At 41.7% G+C, this 22,127-nt stretch overlaps 1 protein-coding gene across 1 annotated transcript in view; it reads right to left on the reverse strand.

The window, feature by feature from the left end:
- POF1B (POF1B actin binding protein) overlaps nt 1–21,332 on the reverse strand; it is a 193,265-nt gene extending 171,933 nt beyond the window's left edge. The window contains exon 1 of the mRNA XM_030209028.1: nt 21,038–21,332. Within this exon, the coding sequence (XP_030064888.1) occupies nt 21,038–21,253 (216 nt within the window). The 5' untranslated portion in view covers nt 21,254–21,332. The remainder of the gene's footprint in view (nt 1–21,037) is intronic.
- Between the last annotated feature and the right edge of the window lie 795 nt (nt 21,333–22,127).

Below are 22,127 nucleotides of genomic sequence, written 5' to 3' on the forward strand. Positions count from 1 at the left end.
AAAAACACGGAGGACATGAAAGGAGATGCGATCGCAAACGAAGAAGCCGGAAATCGCTGCCGCTGGTAGAGGAAGCAAAAAGTTACCCTCCAGTGCCGAGCAAAAACATGCTTTAGCCTCTCCTCCGACGCTAATAGACAGCGCAGCACATCCTGAGCTTTTCAGACCGATCGGAGAAGAGCGGGCGCGCGCCGAAGCGGTTCGCGCCATTTTTTTTTTTTTTTAATTTCAATTCACAGCTACTAAAACGCCAGAAAAAACGGAGGAACATAATTGTGAAAATAAAAAATCGCCCTTTAAAGTCTACTTCTATTTGTTTTAACTCTTTTAAAGTACAATCCCCAAAGAGAAATATTCTCTTAAGTTTCTTTTTTTTTTTTTTTTCGAGCTAGAAAAGACAGTGCTGAAGAGAAGTAGACTAGCACAGAGCTGCCTGCTCGTTAACAGCCTGGGTATATACATTTTTTTTTTTTTTTTTTTTTTTTTTTTTTTTTTTAACAGTTGAGCTTGCTCATTAAAATTGTGACTTTCTAGAGTGGCTGCCTCTCCCAAAGACATACACCTTTCTAAACAAAGGGTAGCCCTTCCCAGCTACATGTGGGAGATGGGGAGGAAGGGGGGAGGGACCCGGGGACACCCGAGTTTAACACCCCCAGAGGCTGTAAAAGAAAGGAAAAAGAAATTCCTACCTGCCCAGCGTCTAATAGAGAATTCCTAGGCACAGAAGAAGAGGTAGTATTATTGTTGTTGTAATTATGAACCTCTAAAAGAGAAAGAGATAGAGAGAGACTAAAGGGCTCACTTCCTACCTGCTGGGAGACTGAGAAAATACTGAGGCTAAGGTCACATGGCCAGGGCTCCTATTGGCTCTCAAGAGTCAGAGTTTTTCTCAGTCTCCACCTGCTGGTAGGCGAGCACAACCCATCAGTCCAATCCTGGTCCGGTCCGGAGGGACGCTAAGGAAACACAAGTCCCCAAAATGATTACAAAAAAACACTTATTACAAGAAGCATTTAGTAAACTCCTCATAAGCTTGCACTGCCTCATTAATCTTTATCATAAAGGAGGCATTAAACAGATCTACAGCAAAAAAAAAAAAAATGTCCAAATGGTCAGCATAAAACACTATTTATTAAAAGATAAAAGTTTATGGCATCAATATTTTATAGTTATCAAACACTGTCTTGTTCATCGCCAGTAGTTGTTACAGCCACTGACAATGTGCCACGTTCAGGAACTGTTCTTATACTTGGAATATCAAAAACTCATCTGTACCTCATCCATGTTGATCATGTCTCCTGGTTGCAGATTATTTTTCCTGCATTCTTCTTGCACAAAAGTAACCCATTTTTTCTTCTCAGTCATCTAGTAGTTTTTGACTCACTGTTGTTCTAGCTCGAATACATAAGTCATTTCGACATATACACTTATACACCCAGTTCATTCCTTCATTTAAAAAAAATTGGGGATCTTCATGTCAATGGCTAACGATTGAGCCTTCTGTTTTATGCTGATGGTAGAAACAACCCTGTAGCAAACTCGTTGCATAAGTACACATTGTTTCAAATTTACCTCCAAATTGGGCCATTTGGCAGATTTTCCATGCCATACACACTTTCTACGGCGGATTTCTTTCAGTTTTTCCTCAGCTTTGCACCACTCACAGATAGATTTCTCATCAATGGAAAACATACGCTCAGCTTCATGATTTCCATGTTCTTTCGTGTATTTGACTGCCGATAAATTGAAGTCAGCTGTATATGACTTTCTTTTTAGCGTTGTAAATTGACATCCGGTAAATTTACAGTAAGCTTTCCTTCATGTCGGCTGGCCTTGCTTTTCCTCCAGCCCAGCATTGTTGGCATGCCTTGGGCACCCACACTCCTGCGCATGCTCATGTAGGCTCAAAGAACTGAGCGTGCGTGGTGAATACAGGTGTGTGGGCTATTCAAAACTTTTTTTTTTTTACTTGGTTTCTTCTTGTCTGTGGGATATACATTGGTGTGGGTTATATACACAAAAATACGGTACTATTAGACATTTGTTTAAACAACTTCTTATGCAGTATTTTGGAAGAGAGTTAAGGTGTGGCTTTTTGAAAAATTTTTGACGTTACAATAATGTATGTTAGATGTACTGAGATGTATTTTATGTATATACTAGTAAAAAAGGCCCGTTTCCGTAACAAATGAAACGGGCGCTAGCATGTGGTTTGGGGTTTTTGTTTTTTTTTCCTGTTTGATATTAAGGGATATAAGTGTTTTCAAAAAAGAGCTTTACTATAAAAACATGTTTGTCGGGTTTAGGTAAAAATCCTTACCAGTCACATAGTTTCAAACAACCTTTGGAGAGTGTGTGTTGAGATGGTCTGTGTGAGAGAGAGTGAATGTGCGTTTGTCTGTGTGTCACACAGAGAGACAGAGACTGGTTGCCAGCATGTGTGAGAATGAGAGTATGTGGCAGGGTCCCCCCTCCCTCTCTCCCAGTTCCATGGTCTTTATGTCAGTTGCAGGGATTTCCCCCTCCCCCCTCACCAGGTTGCAAAGTGTCATGGAGCAGAGTGTGGCTTTGAGGGTGTTTATGGCTGCAGAGATGATATACAATGATTCAGATAGCAATTGAGTATGCATGTATTTTTGTTTACATTCTGTGGTTTTTTGGGGGGAGGGGTGTTTCTGTTAGTTAATGTATGTGTTTGTGGTGCATTGTCTGTGCATGTGTGACAGAGCATGTGTGACAGAGTTAGTTTGTGTGTGTGTGCAGGTTGTTGGTGGGTTTTTTTTTTTTTTTACTTTTGTTTTTGGGGAGGGGGTTGGGGGATGTGCTGTGCTTGCAAGCTGTTTCTTTGTCTGTGGGGTTTGTGTAGGTAGATCTTTGTTTTGGTGAAATGTAAGGGTATTTGTAGGGGGGTCAGTGTTTGCAGAGTGCTGGATAGATGTTTCTCTTTTTTTTTTAAGCTTCTTTGGTGTTGTGCTGAGGCAGCAGTGTTTGTTTACGTGGGCGGAAGGGAGGTTATTTTTGCGATCGTTTTTTTTTTTGGCCTTTTAGGGCTCCTGTAGGTTTTCCTTTGAAAAGAAAAGCAGTGTGTGAAGCGGAGCTGGAGGCATTCTCAGTGGGATGGCTTCACCACCACGAACTTACGAACCCTTATCGTTCTGCTGTGACTTCATTACCTTTGTCCTCAGAACGTTCAGGGTGCGTTTTATTATAGTAGATTATGAATTTATGTAACCCGCTTTGAGCCTGAATGATGGGATATTGTGGGATATAAATCTCTGGCATAGCAAAGTATAGTGGAGTGGAGGAGTGGCCTAGTGGTCAGGGCCGGTCTTAGCAAGTGCAGGGCCCTATGCAGACCAATTTGGTGGGACCCCATCCAAGCCCCTCCCTGCCCTAGCCCCGCCCCCACCATAACAGCACCCCCACCCTAGCTCCACCCCATTGATAAGATTACATTTTTAGAAAATTTTTTATGAAATTTCAAATAAAGACAAATGAAGCTAAACTTGTACAACTTGTACAAAAAAACTGATTGAAATAATAAGCACAATGCTATCATGAACCCCCCCCCCCCCCGAAATTCAGATCAAGTCCACTACAATTAGTAGTTCCAATTCTCATAACAAAGGAGAATAAAGTAAAAATACTAAGAAAAGATCCAGTACTTTCAAATTCCCCTATTTTTTTAATTTAAAAAGGTTCCTTGGAAATGGATTTTATATGTGCTCTTTTCCTCTCCTAAGCTGAACATGCTTAGAGAAATGCCCCTCTTTCTTGAGGCTACAATGCTATTTGCTTTGGAAACTCAAATTCTCCTAAATACACATGATCTGGCCAGCTTAGCAAGATAAGTACCTTTAGATGGACAATTTTTAGTCTGCCCACTTGGGATTCTTTAGGTTTTCAAAAACTTTGGGCAAATTAACAGTAAAGTCTGACACTACTAGCCCTCTCCACTTGCCCCTGTCCCCACCCCTCACATACACGCACCACTTTAGCTAACCTCTTGATCTTTTCCTGTCACTGCCCTTCATAAAACACTGAATTTTGACAATCACTGATGGGAGAATAATAGACTACTGCAATAGTATTTACCTTTAAAATGGCACAAAAGGGGTTTGAAACTTCCTTCTTCGTTATAAGAAAAGCTATCATCATACCTGGCTTACCTTTGAATGGCAGTGGCACAAACTTGCTCCAGCTCAAGCTCCACTTGACTGTCTTTATTTATTTTTAAGTCAAACTCACTCGCACACCGGCTCACCTCCGACCAGGCTCCAGGCAGCTTTCCCGCTCAGTGACTCCCGCCAGCCAAACAGAAAATACCTCATCAGAAGGCGGGACATTGAGCGGGAAGTGAAACGCTGGGGTGAGCCGTCGCTGCAACTCTGTCGGGAGCCGGGGCTGTCGCGCTGACGCTACAACTGTCTGTCAGGGCCATCGGTGCAACTGTCGGGGTCCGGGGGAGGCGGGGGGGCTGCTGATGGTGGGCTCAGCGGGGGATGGGCACCGTGCCGCAACGTGGCAGGAGCGGAGCGGCGGTGGCCAAGCGGGATCATGATGTGGTCGTCCGAGCGAGGCAGAGTTGAGGAGCGCCACGTGGGGCCCCCCTAAGCACGGGGCCCTATGTGGCCGCCTCTGTCGCCTCTGCCTAAGACCGGCCCTGCTAGTGGTTAGAGCACCAGTCTTGCAATCCAGAGGTGGTTGGTTCAAATCCCACTGCTGCTCCTTGTGATCTTGGGCAAGTCACCTAACCCTCCATTACTTCAGGTACAAATTTAGATTGTGAGCCCTCCTGGGACAGAGATATATAATTCACCTTGAGCTACTACTGAAAAAGGTGTGAGCAAAATCTAAATAAATAAATAAATATAGCTTACCACTATTAACTCTCAAACAGAGCAAAGTGATTGACAGACTAAAAACATCGAAGGAAAAAGAACTACAATTTCAATAGAAAAGAACGTTTCAATCATGCCAGACTAGCATCCAAAAGCAAGTAAGAAAGAGAAAACCATGATATACTATCTATCAATTTCTATCAGTAATAGAAGGGAAGTGACTTTTTTAATACATTGAGGGGCAAACTTTTGCACTTTTACTAAGCTGCAGTAAGCATTAATCTGTGCTTAACGAAGGTTAAAAGTCACTATCACAGGACACACTCAGGTGTCCTGCAGTAGTTTCTGGATTGGTGCGCACTTCCCACACACTAAAAAAAATGCTTATTTTTTAGCACTGGGGGAATATTTGGGGGCGGAAAGTAGGTGTACTCAGCGCTAATTGGTTAGTGCAGCTACACTGTGAGAAGATGCCAGCTTTTTGAGAAATGATGTTAAAGGTAAGAGAACAGGAGGAGACTCGAACCAATTAAATAAACCTTTCTAATTTTCTCTATGGGTATATATAAAAAAAAAACCTGCCTGCAGTGCCTCATTAATCTTTCCAGTAGCAGAGAGCGAGAGGCACCAGGTGTCTATACTTCATTCTATAACATTGCAGGCCTCTAATTACAGTCCCTGCTCAGCTTTGAACTTCAAGGCTGTGAACTCCAGTAGGCGTTGGGAGGGTCACCCATTACTGTTTTTATATGCAATTAATTCCAGATCCCGAGGGAAGGTGGAAACAACAACTGCCAAGCAAAACCAAGGAAAAGGAAGCCAAGTTATAGCATTTGCATTAAGTAGCATACATTAGGGTATTAATGCACTTCCAGGTTAGTAAATGAGGATATGATTTTGCAGAGCCCCATCAAAGAAATGGTGGAATGCGGTCTTCCTCTAGCAATATACATATAAAATGCTTGAAGCAGAAGTGTTCCACCAAGGAGTAAACTTTAAAAAAAAAGTTCAACATATGACAACCCTTTCTGAAAGGAAGAAATGTTAGAATTATTTTGTATCTAAAATATGTCCTACAATGCTACTACAAGAGTTTAAACAGAATTAACCAGAAACTAATAAAATAGGCTGGAGAACAATATTTCATTCAATGGTGAAGGGTGCTTTTGAAAAATTATTCCCCTCTGGCAGGGACAGTGAACAAGAAACAAAGGAAGCAGTAATGGACTGAGGACTGCACACTGGAAGATCGCCAAATAAAAAAAAAGGGGAACAATTACATACAACTAAGATATAGTAATGCTTCTCACAACCTGTAATTCATATAATGAACATTCATTAATGCTACTGCTAATCTCTGATACTGCAATGAAATCAAACACTAGGAAAAGGTATACCACTATAATTCAAGCCCCTATATAATGGAGAATAGTAAAAATGACCTCATCACTAACTGTAGCTAATCAATTTCAATCAGCTGGTAAGCATTTAATTGTTGCCTGCCTAAGAGCCTCTTTTATTATGCCACGCTAGCGATTCCTGGCACAGCAAATGAGAGAAAGCCCATTCAATTCCAATGGGCATCCTCTCATTTGCCGCACGGCTTAGTAAAAGAAGCTCTATGTTTGAAATTTACTTCCTCTAGATCAGGGGCTCTCAAGTCCTTGAGACACACCCAGACAGTCAGGTTTTTATGATACCCATAATGAATATGCATGACAGAGATTTGCATTCAATGCAGGCAGTGCATACAAATCTCTCTCATGCATATTCATTATGGGTATCATGAAAACTGACAGGCTAGGTGTGTCCCTAGAACTGGGTTGAGAACCCCTGCTCTACAGGTGTATTTGGAAATGAGTTCTCATTTCTTCTGGGTTTTGCTCTTTTGGATACGAAAATTTATTTTCAGACAGACATCTTCTTCAACTGAGTAAACAAAAGTAATAAATTCTACCGCTAAGGACCAAAATAGGCAAAAGCTCTATTTCTTGTGAACTGTAACTATCTGATCAGGAAAGAACAGCAGCCATTTTTTTAAACAAACATAATACATATTTAATCTTTTTATACAAAATAGCAAACAAAGCACAAAAGGGCCTCCAGAACTGGGACAATGGTACAATCTTTAATGAAATGGACCTGATACGGGCAGTGTTTCGGCACACAAAAGCGCCTGCCTCAAGGGGTCTAACAAAACACAAAATCAATAGACAGTATGCATGGTAACCAGTTATTATATTATATATGTTGATTTTGTATTTTGTTAGACCCCCTGAGGCAGGCACTTTTGTGCACCGAAACACAGCCCATGTCGGGTCCATTTCATTAAAGACTGTACCATTGTTCCAGTTCTGGAGGCCCTTTTGTGGTTTGTTTGCTACTTTGGTTTGTGTACTTTTGGACCCTCTCTTTTTTGCTTATCTTTTTATATGCCTCAACATCTGCCAAACACTGCAGGCTGTTTTGTTTTTGTTTTGGTAATACACTTCAAAAGCCATACACAGGTCCTTAAATTTTACCCTGCACACAAAAGGAAACCAATATGACCATGCAACTTCTTTCCCATCAATATCCTTATGGCTTATTTTGCACTAGATGGAATTGCTGCAGGCAGCCCCACATACAAGCAACTGCAATAATTATGCAACTGGTAATTAGGGCATGGACTACAGAAAAAAGATCATTAAAAAAAAAAAAAGGTTTCATGCACATCAAGAGGTGCAGACTAGCAAAACAGGAATGGCTCATGGCTGAAATTTGCAAATACAGGGCTCAATTTCAATAAGACCTCTCCAATCATAGGAAAGTTTGTCAGTTCTCTCCTTCTAAGATTAAACAACACACACATTTGGATTTATCCAGATTCAGTTTCAATAAAGCCTCCAAACATTCATTTAATATCTTCCAAGCCTCCCCCAAATTCAGGCCAGCATTGGATGTGATTAACAAACAGATATCAAAACCCAAAGTTATCCACAATTGAAATAATAGTATATATACAATAAAAGTGGACAGAGAATAGACCCTTGTAGTAAATCACACTTCAAAGCAGCCCACTTTGAATACTCCTCATTCTACAATACCCTCAAAGCCCTATCTTGAAAGTATGATTGGTATATTGGGAACTGCATCCATGGTTTCAATCTCTAAACCAATCAAGTATGTTCCACAGTACTGAATGTGGCATTAACATCTAAAAGAAATCAGCAAAGAACCCCCATCCCCTAACTGCTGACATCTGTATACCCCTGACAAATACCAAAATACTCTTTGACATGTGCCCCTCTTGAAACCCTGACTGCAAAGGATGGGCTATGTTACTGATCTTACAAAACTTCAACAATTGCTGAAAAACTACCTTCTCCATGTATTTACCTAGGAAAGGTCGACTAGTCACTGGGTGAAACAATCTCAGATCACTCACTTCAATACCATTCTGCAGTCAATTATTTTTGGATGTCTGTGAACAGTCTGAAATTAAATATCAATAAGACACAAATTTTACTATTGACAACTTATGAATTGGAAGACATTTGAACAATGTTTCAATTTGATAAGGAGTCTATTCCTATTGTCCGAGATTTGAAAGATTTAGGTGTGATATTTGATGAAAGTTTGACTATGAAGGTACCTGTATGTAAGATTATCAGAAATGTTTACTTTAAATTATGTTTGGTGAGAAGATTGAAGACTTTACTAAAGCCGCATAATTTCAGAACTGTTGTGCAAAGTTTAGTAACTCCTTGTTTTGATTACACAAATGCTTTATTGTTAGGACTTCTGAAGACTCAGATAAACGCATTACAAATAGCTCAAAATTCAGTGGCTAGGATTTTGTCAGGGACCAGTTGCTTTGAACATATTACTCCTGTATTGAAAAGCTTATATTGGTTATCTACTGAATTTAGGATTCAGTTTCTCTTCAAGGTATTGGCAAAACAGGTGTAAAAGATTTTAGCAGCTAAGCTCCATATTTATCAGCCAAGTTGTTTGCTATGATCAGGAACTCAACAATTACTTGATATCCATCTCATCATGTTGTTAAGTCTGGGGAATACAGAAATAAGATATTTTATATTGCAGGACCAGCATCTTGGAACAAGCTCCCTCTCAGAATCAGGAACATAAAAAAAAAAAAAAAATCTCAAAACACTGTTGTATTTATGCAAGCTTTCAGCAGGGGCAAGGAATGAAATTTCAGTAATAATTTTTGGATGGACTAATTTTATCTGTTTGTATGTATAATTTTATTGTAAGTTTGGTTCGTGTTAATATTATGTATGGATTAAGCAGAATAGAAAACTTTAAAATAAATAAATATAAATTCTCTCTCCAACAACAGCTTCACAAATATTTGCTTCAAGGCCACAGGCAACAATCCATCAGACAAAAGATGAATTAACTTAACTAGTCAAGGAACAAGTACATCTTTACATGCTCAAACCATTCACAGTGGCAAAGGATCTAAGTCACAGTTTGATGGCTTAAATCCCAAAATAATTTTCCTAACTAAACTGAACAAAGAAATGAGCCCTGGCATAAGTCTTTTGTCTTATCTTTCTACCAGAATCCAATGGGCTATTCTTCTTCTGGACATGTGCCTATCAATTGGAATAAAATAAAAATGCAATAATAGTAGTGTCTCTCACTGTAGTCCTGTCATGTGCCAGTGACAATATGTGAAGCAGAATTCACAGATTTACAGGGATCCAAGGAGCTGCAATATGAATACTTCTTCCACAGCTCCAGAACTAGACAGACAACCACTGTCTCCTTTCCGGCCATTTTAGTTGGGATTAGAACTGTGGCTTACAGGTGGAAGTTTCTGCAATGCTGTGACCATTCTGCCAAGTCACCCAGTCCCCCACATGAAAGTAACAATTCACACTGTTGTTCTTTACAGAATGGATACCAATGCTCTGTGAACAGTGCTACATTTCTTTCTTTTTTTTTTTTATTTGCATGACTTTATTAACAGGTTAAACATACAATAAAAGGAACAAGAATAAAGCACCAAGCCACTTAAAATCGTTTGGCATTCACCTTAACTGTTTGGTACATAATAACAATCCTTGTTAACCTTGCACTTGAAAACAAAAGACACTCCAAAATTTATGTAACATTTTTATAATTAACCAACTCCTCCCCCCACTATACAGTGCTACATTTCTGAAGCACAAACGGGGACCGGTGAGTGAATCATGTCACTGTAGCTAATCTCTTCACTATTTGGACATATCACAAAAGCCTTTGCTGCAAGGGGATAAAACCCAAAGAACAGTACAGTCAGCAAATTCAAGAAATTTAGATACATGGGTACAGTCCGTTCCATTTTCATTTTTGGAAACAGAAAAAAAATATTCCAAGTTTCTCTTCTTTGAGAACAGTGTACAATAGCATCATTGTTCTTTTTTTGTCAGACTAGTAAAAGAGGCCCGTTGAAACGGGCACTAGCAAGGTTCCAGGGCCCCCCTCCCTACCTCCCTCTCTCTCCTCCAAGTTCCAGCCCCCCTCCCCTCCGAGTTCTATGCCCCCCTACCTGCCTCCCTCTCTCCGAGTTCCATGCCCCCTACCTGCCTCCCTCCCGCCCTCCAAGTTCCATGCCCCCCAACCTGCCTCCCTCCCTGTCCTCAGAGTTCCAGGCACCCCTCCCTGTCCTCTGAGTTCCAGGAGCCCCTCCCCTTCGAGTTCCAGGATTGGCCCTCCCCTTCCAGGCCCCTCCCCTTCCCTCCTGGTTGAGTTCCAGGTCCCCTCCCCCCTCTCTCTCGTCCCCCGCCCTCCTAGTTCCACGCATCCACTGTCATCCGAGTTCCACAACCCCGCGCCTCCCTCCCTCTCTGTGGCCTCCCAGTGGAAGCAGGATGTGTGCAGCTGCCCCTCCCATTCGTAAGTGCCGGCTGTTCTGTAAAACGTTTTACTTCATGGTCCGCCGGCAACAGTGAAGTCGAGCAGGCACGGCACGGCACTTCAGACTGCCTTCGCTTTCGCTTCTGTTTCAGCTCTGCCTCTGGTCCCGCCCTCATTTCCTGTTTGTGGAAGGACGGGGCCGAAGGCACAGATGAAACAGAAGCGAAAGCGAAGGCAGTCTGAAGCGCCGTGCCGTGCCTGCTCCACTTCACTGTTTCCGGCGGACCAGGAGGTAAAAAGTTTTAAAGAACAGCAACTTAGCACTTACAAAGGGGAGGGGCTGCCGCACACGTCCTGCTTGCACTCGGAGGCCACAGAGAGGGAGGGAGGCGCAGGGCGGTGGAACTCAGACAGCAGTTGAAGGAGGGAGGGAGGGGGGCATGGAACTCAGATGGGGAAGGAGGGAGGGGCTCATGGAACTCAGGGGCCCAATTCTGTACTTACCTCCGGTGGCTGGTGCTGGCTTCCCTCCCCTCTCACTTCCCATTGGTCCGCCCTGTGATGTCATCCCCAGGGCGGATCAATGGGAACTGTGTTACAAACCCAGGCATCCAGACGAAGGTGCAAATTATTATATAGGATATTGTAGATGTTCCTACACCACATTCTTCTGCCAAATTTTTCCCCAGATAGTCCTTTTCTTAAGGGTCCTTTTACAAAGGCACACTAGCATTTTTAGCACGTTAAAAATAAATGCACGTTAAACGCTAGAGACACCCATAGGAATATATGGGTGTCTCTATCATTTAGCACATGCTAAAAATGCTAGCGCGCCTTTGTAAAAGACCCCCTTGATTTCTCCACGATGTCAATTTTTTCTTTTAATGACAACATGCTTCAATTTGACGCCATTTTAAACAGACCTTTTCTCTGCTGCATCCCCACTCTTCTTGTCAGTTTTCAGGGCAGACCTTTTCTCTGCTGTGTCCTTGCTCTCCTTGTCAGTTTTTAGGGCAAACCTTTTCTCTGCTGCGTCCCCGCTCTCATTGTCAGTTTTCAGGGCAAACCTTTTCTCTGCTGCATCCCCGCTCTCATTGTCAGTTTTCAGGGCAAACCTTTTCTCTGCTGCGTCCCCGGCTCTCATTGTCAGTTTTCAGGGAGGACTTCTCTGCTGCGTCCCCGCTCTCGTTGTCAGCAGGATAAGGAAAGGACAGGGTTTTTCTCTGCTCCGTCCCTGCTTTCACTGATGTCATTTCCTGAGGGGGAAAGTGCAGACTGCAAGGATACTCATTGTCAGTTTTCAGGGCGGAACTTTTCTTTGCTCTCATTGATGTCATTTCCTGAGGGGGAAGTGAGGATTGCAAGAATACTCACTGTTTGTTTTCAGGGTGGACCTTTTCTCTGCTGTGTCCCCACTCTCGTTGTCAGGAGGAAAAGGAAAGGGCAGGGCTTTTCTCTGCTGCGTCCCTGCTTTCGTTGACATCATTTCCCAAAGGGGAAAGCACAGACTGCAAGGATGAATCCCTGGTAAAGTACTGTACAATGTGGTAGATTTAGAGGGCGGATGCTAGGGAAATGGAGACAGAGAGGTGATGCACTGCTGCTGTTCTCACTCTGGCCCACCTGTATATACTCTGAAGAGTGCCAATCCGAATAATTGAATATCGGGTTAATCGGCGTTCAGATAATTGGCGCCATACTGTATTCAGGACTTCCAAACTCCAGTTCTTAGTTCCTTTTTTAAAGGTGTTTTTTGCTCGTATTATCAGGATATTTGAAAGCAAACATACAAAAAAAGCATGATGCATAAAGCTTTATCATTATTTACTTCTGAACAATAAGTGTGAATAGTCAATATCCAGGACTTAAGAGAAATTACTACATTTTATAAAGATTTTATTCAGGATGGCTCAAAATAACCTTATTTCTCCCCAGAAAAAAATTACAACTAAGAAATGTCCAATATATCCAAATGTTTTAGGGGTCTTTTTACTAAGGTGTGGTAATACATTTAGCGAGCGAGCGCTAAATAAGAAGCACATTATATTCCTATGGGCCTCTTATTTAGCGCACACTAATCATTAGCGTGTGCTAAATCTGTTGATGTACCTTAGAAAAAGGACCCCTTAGTGACACAGCTATCAACCACAAAAGCTGAAAAGGTAAACCTAAAGTAGCATTTCCTGATATTCATAAAGGCATGCAGTCAAGGAAAAGACCAATCAGCAGAGCAGAAGAACTCAGTCCTTCAAAGAGAACTAAGTCCAATTCAAGGAAACACTGAGCAGTGAAAGAGTCATAAACTATTATTAGCCAAACTGATGTACCAAACTAGGAAAATTATGAAATATTTTATAGGCTAATATTTTAAAACTCCTGATAAAAATTGTAGGCTACACTGCAATTTGTATTAAAGAAATTCAGAAATACAGATTTTGTGGAGCAGCTGGGTTTTGCACAGTTTGGCTTGCTAGCCTTCCCTAAAGGATAGTATAATTATGGTCAGGTCAAAATCAGCATTAAGGATTTCCCTCCACAATAAACAAACTGGATAAAAAGACAAACAATCTCACATATAAAAGCCAGAAACTTTGCTTAAGGACAAAATAGAGTACAGGAGAATAGACAATTGCTTACAACGATTAAGTCTCCCTTTAAATAACAGAGCATGCCTGTCTCTTCTTACCAATTACACTGCTACCACAGGATTGACAGCAAGAATATGCACATTTTACAAATACCCAATAAACATTTTAAAAACTAGTAAAAGAGGCCCATTTCTGACAGAAATTTAACAGGCGCTAGCAAGGTTCCACGCCCTCCCTCCCTCTCTCTCCTCCGAGTTCCAGGACCGCCCCCTCCCCTTCGAGTTCTAGGACCGTAAAAATATTTTTAAAATGGTATAATCATACTTGATATTCTTTAACAATAAAACCAAGGCATCCACCTTAACTAGTTGAAAATGGCAAGCTCATAGCTCTATTGAGCAAAAATGAGATCACTCAATCTATTCTGCACACATACACACACACACATATATATATATATATATATATATATATATATATATATATATATATATATATATGCAACCATTATCCACTATAATCTGGTCCTCTAATACTTTAAGAAGAAAAGATTCTTCTCATTAACCTTTATGCTAATGTGTTTGAGGTCCTTTTACTAAGCGGCAGTTAGCACTAACGTCTCATAGTAGTTTTGGAATCTGCACACGCTTACCAACCACTAAAAAATACATTGAGGCATATTTTCAAAGCACTTAGCCTTCCAAAGTGCCATAGGTTTCTATATGCCTCTACTAGTATTTTTTTAGCACTGGGCATGCCTACTCTCCACCCCCAATCAATTAGCACAGCTACACTGCTGCTTACCAACTGATTAGTGTGCATGTTAGTGCATGAGCCCTTTCCATCTACAAAACAGGTGTTGGTAAGAGCTCATGCACTAAGGGGGCAATTAGTGCATGGCCATTAAAACAGAAAATAAAAAAATAAATTGGCCATTTTACAGCTGTGCTAAAAGTGGCCTCAGCGTGCAGGGAAATCCACATGCTAGTCACAGAGGCCACCTTTTTGCACAGATTAGTAAAAGGCCCCTTTGTTAATTACATACTGATCTGGTTATATGAGATAAGTTACATAAAAATATTAGTTTATACACAACATGCCCCTCGAAAAAGAAAAAATAATAATGCATTCCTCTAAAATATAAAGGAAAAAAAAGCAGAATTCTTCTTGGAAGGGTGGAAAATGAACTATTTCAAACATTCTTAAAAGAAATTTTTGGCTGTACTCTCTCCAGTTTTCATTACAAAAAAAAAAAAAAAAAAGAGAAAAAAACATGAACAACCAGGGCTGGGTGCTCATTATACTAATCTGTGGATGTTAAAATTATTGGGTTGGTCATTAACACACCCATAGTCTGTGGGTTATATCCAACATCCGGCAATTGGAGGCATTTTCCCCAGGAGTTTCTGGCTGGTCGGCCAGCCAGCCAGCCAAGATACTTCATCCAATAAACAAATTCCAGATGCACATACCATAAACTGAAAAGTCAAAAAACACCTTAGGGGGCGATACTCCTTATTAGGCTCAGTTAGTTAACACTTTCAACTTGTTTGTCAGCATTTCATTCTAGCAACTTTGAGCCAGATGCACTAAAGTCGTCCTTAGAGCCGTTCCCTACCGAATTCCATAGCGAATCGGTAGGGAACGGCAATGCATCAAAAAAGGGGCGTCGGAAGGGAAAAAAGAAAGCTGTGCTCATCAGGGACGTCCTTGAAGGACGTCAATGTTAGGCACAGGCATGCCGCTTGTTTTTTTTTTTCCTTTCCCACAGCAGCCCCTGCCTAACGAGAGGTGCAGACCTCACGCTAGGGTTTCCACTGTAAGGGGAATCGGTAAACATTAGTGCATATCATTATAATAGCCTTGCAATGGTACAGCAGCTCATTATAAATGATTTGCATTCCGTTTTCGTTAGCTGCTACTGTGATCGGGGAAACGATGTTTAGTGCATGCCAGGATTTACTACTTGCTCATTAAGGGCTCGTTAAGTTTAGTGCATCTTGGCATTTGACATGACTAGTGTACTTATCACAGTGACTTATAACATACAGTGATAGGTTAATACTCCAAAGGAATCTGTATACTAGACTGAGGAACCTGATTTCCCTGTAGCTCCATACTATGATGTGCTAGTTTCTGGGGGGGGGGGGGGGTTGTTGTATTTTTTTTATGAACCCATTTTTTATGAAATGGGTGTGTAGAACTACCTAGAAAGGTCAGTGCTTAAATTACAGATGCCTTAAGGCAACAGGAACATTCCCCATTTACTTCTTCTAAATAGTTTTGTTTTTAATTAATTTGCTCGTTTGTGAATGTTTAACTAGAAACAGGTCAGTAATAATCTTGTTCATTTTTTTAAATGTTTGTTTCATGTTTGGAAATGTTAAATGAAGCTCCAGGAGGAGGGGAAAAAAACATATTGGGAGATCACACCAGGGCATTTACAGTGTAGAATTTTTTTTCTCTTTAAAGAAAGGTCAAAGAACAAAGGTTAGCACATAGGTGCAGGAACTCACAAAGAATCAGCATCTATGTGACATATTCAGGGGAAGCAGGCCACCACCTTTTTGCTTGGAAGAGCGAAACAAACCAAGCTCTTTCCCTCCACCCTATCTCCTAGGCTGCTGGTGCTGTGTGAAGCAAAACACACTGGTAGGGCTATTCTGCAGACTGTGATATCTTAAGCTAGTTCATGACTACTATGAGACAAATATGAATGACACTTTTTAAAAATAAATTTTATTAAACTTTTTCAAAATACATATCAAAATAATAAACCATCCCATATTACAACCAAGTCTCTTCAGTATATTGCTGCTTAAATGCTTTTTATATATCTCACAAATCAACCAAAACACTCTTCCAACTCCCCCCATATCAATGTTTTAAAGGCAAGAAGAAAACCACGGGCCCTTTTACTAAGCTGAGCTAAAATGTGGTCTCTGCGCTACGATTAGCGCATGGGTTTCCTGCAATGAGGTCACTTTTAGTGCAGCTGTAAAATGCCACATTTTCTAGTCCTCAATTAATGGCCACACTCTAATTTCCCAATTAGCACATGGCCATTAGGCACAGGAGCACTTGGCACCTACTTTATAGGAGGTAAGGGCTCCCGCGCTAACCACAAGCTAATGGGGGGAAATTCTATAAATGGCACTCAAAAATGGGCACTGAAAAAGTTTGGCACTAAGTACTATTCTGTAAGGGTCACATGCCCTTTATACAATAGCGCTTAGTGCCGGTTTCTGTATCCAACTCTGGGTGCCAGACTTACACTGCTGGAACCTAGTGTAAATCCTAGCGCCAAGTTCAGCACAGAGACCCATTACTCTCTAACACTACGCACAACTTTCTGGAATGCCCATGACTCGCCCATGTCCCTAGTGCACAGCCAGATGCACATGCAAATCCTAATTGGTGCCATTTAGCATCAATAATTGGTTAGCATACAATTATTACTAGATCATTAGTCAATTAAGTTGTGCGCTCATCTGGGCGCCATATACAGAACCTAGGGGTTTGTGCATTGAATATAAGCTGCTAAATCATTTCTCAAATCACACTTCATGTTTCTACTCTATCTGGAGTGTCTACTTTGTAGAGCTTTACTACTACTACTAATTTCTATAGCGTGAGCTTTCCAACAAGACAAATCATTTTTCTACCAACCCTTCTTAAGTTATCATTTATAAAACATTGAACAGAGTAGGACCCCAGTTTCATCCTTAAGACGATGGCCGATCGTTCCTTAACATGAAATTTATTTACCACTGCCCACTATTATCTATCAACCAGTTTACCACCTCAGGACCCCCATCCTCCACACTGCTCAGCTTATTTAGGGCGGTGGGGGTGCTCCTAGTACAGTGGACTTTGATCTTGGGGAACTGCAGCTCCTTGTGACTCTGGGCAAGTCACTTAACCCTCCATTGCCCCTGGTACAAAATAAGTACCTGAATATATGTAAACCGCTTTGAATGTAGTTGCAAAAACCTCAGAAAGGCGGTATATCAAGTCCCATTTCCCTTTCCCCTTTGTGGAACTATGCCAAAATCCTTACTTAAATCCAAGAATGCCACAACTAGCTCTTACCCTTGATGTAAGTCTTTGGTCAGCCTGTCACAGAAATTAATAACATTTGTCTTGCGTGACCTCCTGGGTGAAAACACCAGCACCATCACCAACAACAAAAAAAAACACGTACTACCTAGATTCTGAAATTTGCCAAATTCAGGATATTCGACTGTACTTTCTTTCAGTATTAATTCCAGTTCTTCAAACACAACTCAAATCAAACTGATTGGATTGTAGTTACCAGTCTCTTCCTTATTAGCTTTTACCAAAGGTACTCCTATCTCTTATCTATGGATGTTCTCTGCTTTTCCCATGAAGCATCCATATTCCCCCCCCCCCTCTGTTTTATAATTCCAGTTGCACCTCTGCCTTCTCCTTTCATCAACATACTTTAAAAGTCTTATCACCCTACTTAATAGACTTCGTTATTTTTTCTTCCTTATACACCTCTGTTATACTGACCAGTTCCAAAGTGGCATTTATCTTAACACTTTCTCCTTTAAGTACTCAATAGAAATAGAATAAAATAAAACACAGAAAAGAAAATAAGATACCTTTTTTATTGGACTAACCTAATACATTTTTTTATTAGATTTCGAAGGTAGCCCTTCTTCGTCAGATCAGAAATAAGCTAATTTTGATAAGCATATATAAGTGAAACATCAAAGTATAGACATCATATGAAAAATGCTAGTGCCAACCAGGATGTTACCTCTGTGGGACAGCACTTTACAAAACCAGAACACTGTACTAATGATTTTATGGTGAGAATACTTAAGGGAAACTATAAAACAATACAGGAACGCAAGACCTTTTATAAGTCAAAATGGTTAAATATTTTGACACCCACCAGACAGATCTGGGTTTTCTAGCCCATTATAAACCATTAAATTTACTGCTGTCACCCTCTGATCACCATGCATATCTCCCTGTCGCTCATCCTCTCAGCCCTCTCTGTTTCTCACCTAGCCCACCCCTCCCTCATCCTTTCAGACTGTCACTGAAATACTTTGATGTTTCACTTATATATGCTGTTACTTATCAAAATTTGCTTATTTCTGATCTGCGGAAGGGCTACCTTCGAAAGCTAATCAAAAAATGTATTAAGTTAGTCCAATAAAAAAGGTATCATCTTATTTTCTTTTCTATGTTTTATTTTATTCTATTTCTATTGACTACTTTTAGAAGTGGACTAACACGGCTACCACATCTCTCTCCTTTAAGTACAAAAGAGAATTTCAGGGACATATGAAACAAACTATAAAATTCATTTTGTGCACGCTAACACAGAGACCCCTTTTACTAAGCTACAGTAAGCATCCCACGGTAGTTTTAGGATTGGCATGCGCGTCCCATCTTTTTTTCTGCAGAATTATTTTTTAAGCCTGCCATTTTATACCATTTATGATAAAGAAGTGGGCAAAATTAACACCTGACTAACAGGCAAAGGCGTTTGGCCTTAGGCTTTTTTTAAGCTATGCAGTAGGATGTGTTGACACTTTAGGCTCCATTCTCTTAAATGAACAGAACAAAAGCAACCAGCCAAGTTTTGCTATATGTCAGTTTGCTAATTGTTCTGGTTCTCTACTCAAATAAGCAGGTGCAAAGGTAAAATGATGGGTTATGAAAATAATACCAAAGTGTACATAGGGCAGAAGTAAGCATGCAGTGTAACCAATAAAAATAATTAATTGGTCAACACAGCTTGCAATACTTGCTAGAAGCACCCATACCTTTAAACTGAAATCGGTAAAACAGTCTTAAACATAAATCACACATGGAACAACATAAGCAACTCTTTATCAATTAATATATTTCAACGGCCTTTGTCAAGTTACCAGAGACAAATCTGTCAAGCTCCTTTGGGATGACAATTATTTCACTAAACATGATTCCTAAACATAAGGGTTCATCGACAGGATAAAACAGAATTTGACTAGTTGCTTCGTTTTTTTAGTAACAATTAAATCCCCTCCTATGTGCTACACAGCACACAAAAAAATAAAAATAATAATAAAAAACAAAAGTTTAAAACAAACCCAAACCAGGAAAAAGAAGCCCAGGTCAGCTTTATATAAAAGTCTAGGAGGAAGGTCTTTTATTAAAGCTCAGCTCGAGTTATCTGCAGCAGGGCTCATGTTATTCCTATGGGCCCTGCTGCAGGTAACTAGACCTAAGCTTTAGTAAAACACCCCCTAGTCTCCCCCCCCCCCCCCCCCCCCCCCGTTTACTTAGTCGCGCTAGCTGCAGTGCGCTAATGCAGACACTTGAAGGATGTCCCCCATTGCCGCACAGTAAACAGGAGGGTAAGTCTGTACTTCCTGACCTGTTTCTTTGAACTTGGGCAAGTAAAGAGACGAATATACAAAAGAATACGCCAAAGATAACCAAGTTGCCCCATGTAAGCCGCACTGAGCCTGCCATGTGTGGGAATGCGCGGGGTACAAATGTAACAAAACAAAAAAAAAGTTAACACAGACCCCGTGCTTCAAAAAAATGCCATTGATTTTGCGTTCTAACAACAACTCCCCAATCTTGGCAGTAGTTTGTTTACAAGGTGTCAGCTGAGCAGTGAGATGCAAAGCCATGCGGCCCGTGGAAGCCTGGGCGATTTTCCCAGTAAAAGCGATGGAACAGAACAAGAAAATAAAAGATTTCAAGCCTCGGGTCTACGATCACATTCCCTTTGATTATTCTTTTGAAGGCATGCACATTCAGAAGTCAAGTTAGAGAGCAGGCCCATGCAAACTTTCCAACAACAGAAAGCAATCTTCACACAACACAGATATTTAATTTCCTATTCCGTCCTCGGGGTATTGAGACCATTTTTTAAGCCATCAAAATGAATAGTAAAAGCAATGGCATAGCGCACGTGATGACTCCAGACAGAGATAGATAGATAGATAGATAGATAGATAGATAGATAGATAGATAGATAGATAGATAGATAGATATGGTGATGGTGGTGGGGGGTTGTTTTGTTGTTCCTCTGGAAAATATTTACCTTAAAGTACAACTCTGCTATTTCATTTCCACAAGACTTCCTCCTGTCACGGAGTCAGGTTACAAAAACCTTACATAATGTCTAAACCTTTCTTTCCTACTATTACAACAAACGCCTGCACCCTACCTTGGATGCTCCTTGCAAAATCTACCTCATGCACAGGGCACCTACATTTCTCGAAGGAAGGATTAAAAGAACTTATTTCTCTTCCGTACTCTCTGGACTGCAGCTCAGAGTCCGTTTTCCTGCCAAGCTCCAGCAGAGAGAAGGGAGATGATGGACCCTCCCGCCACAGGCGCCCAGGGCCAGCCCAACTATCCTGCAACTCTAGGAGGCAGCTACGTGGGGGGGGGGGGGGGGGAGCAGCAAAGAGCAGCTGCGGCCAGAGTATAACAGTAGGTCCTTGAAATCAGTACATTTTTATATAGGATTTTTGTGATGCTCATGATTGCTGGATTTAATTATCAATAGATTGGAGGAGGGGCGGCTACGGGCCTGAAAGTTAATAGGGGGTGGGGCAGGAGGGAATACGATGGGATGTAGCGCTATAGAAATGCTAAATAGTAATAGTAGTAGATGTAAAGCTAAAAATTGTTCGCGGGGGCCCAATACCGAGGCACCCGGAGCCCAGGAAGCCGTGGGGGATGGGAAATGGAGACTGCCAAGAGAGCTCGTTGTACCTGCACGACGGGCGGTTCACCGCTCCACACGAAGCTCTGGATATGCGGGCTGGGCGCGCGCTCCATCGGAGACAGCGGCAACGGCGAGCCCGGCTCCAACACCTGCATCATCTTGGTGACGGGGCTATAGGTGCGTACTCGCTCGTAGAAGACACTGTCCTTATCGGAGGACGCCGTGCCGTTCTCCACGGACCAGTGGCTGGACGAGGTGGACATGACGGCGGGAGAGAGAAGCAACTGTGTGGCGAGCGCTGAGGCGAACGGCTGACAGGAAGCACGAACTGCGCCGCGGGCAGACAAAGCTGAGCACGCAGCGAGAGGCTGGCTAGCTGTACTCCCAGGTGGGATTGGTCGGTTTCTGTCACGTGGGACGCACCTGAGGCCGGCGGCTGTGCTGGCTCACGCGCAGGAGGGCCGCCGTAGAGTCCACCACACCTGCTCCGGTCTGAGGAGTTGTCGGGGCGTGGTGGAAGGAGCTCAGCAGGGGTGAGCTGCTGCTATACTCTGCAATCGTCGACTACAGGAAGGGAGCTTAAAAAGTGGGAAAATGGTAATTGTGTTTTGCTCAAGAAGATATATAAAGATAGAGATGGAAAGTTTCTTAGCCTAAACAATATCCAAAGCTGAAGAATAAACTTAACCGTGAAAATTAAAGTCTTAAATGCAACTAATGTAGGAAAAAGACCTCAAAAGTCTCGGCACGGCAGCACGTATAATTTCTTGCTGCCCGCACATCAGTGGCGTAGCCAGAAGTCAATTTTTGGGTGGGCCAACAGGTTGGATGGGTGGGCACTAGACAGTGGTGTGCTGGTAAATGTTTAACAACAGGCTCTCTCCCCGTCCACCTCTGCTGCCCCCCCCCCCATCCACCTGTGCACCTCCCCTCAAAATTGCAGAGCTGGCTATAGCCGGGGAGAGAGCCTGGGGGGGGGGGGCAATGCATTACTGTCTCCAGGAAAAAAAAAATTAAATGATCCCAGGTTCCAATTTAATTCATGTTTAATGTGGGATAAAATGCCATAAATAAGTAAATAAATATAAACTTTTAATGTTGAGCACCTGATTCTCAAAGTGGACATATTCCAAACAC

This window comes from Microcaecilia unicolor, chromosome 7 (assembly GCF_901765095.1).
Source record: "Microcaecilia unicolor chromosome 7, aMicUni1.1, whole genome shotgun sequence".
Classification (NCBI taxonomy): domain Eukaryota; kingdom Metazoa; phylum Chordata; class Amphibia; order Gymnophiona; family Siphonopidae; genus Microcaecilia; species Microcaecilia unicolor.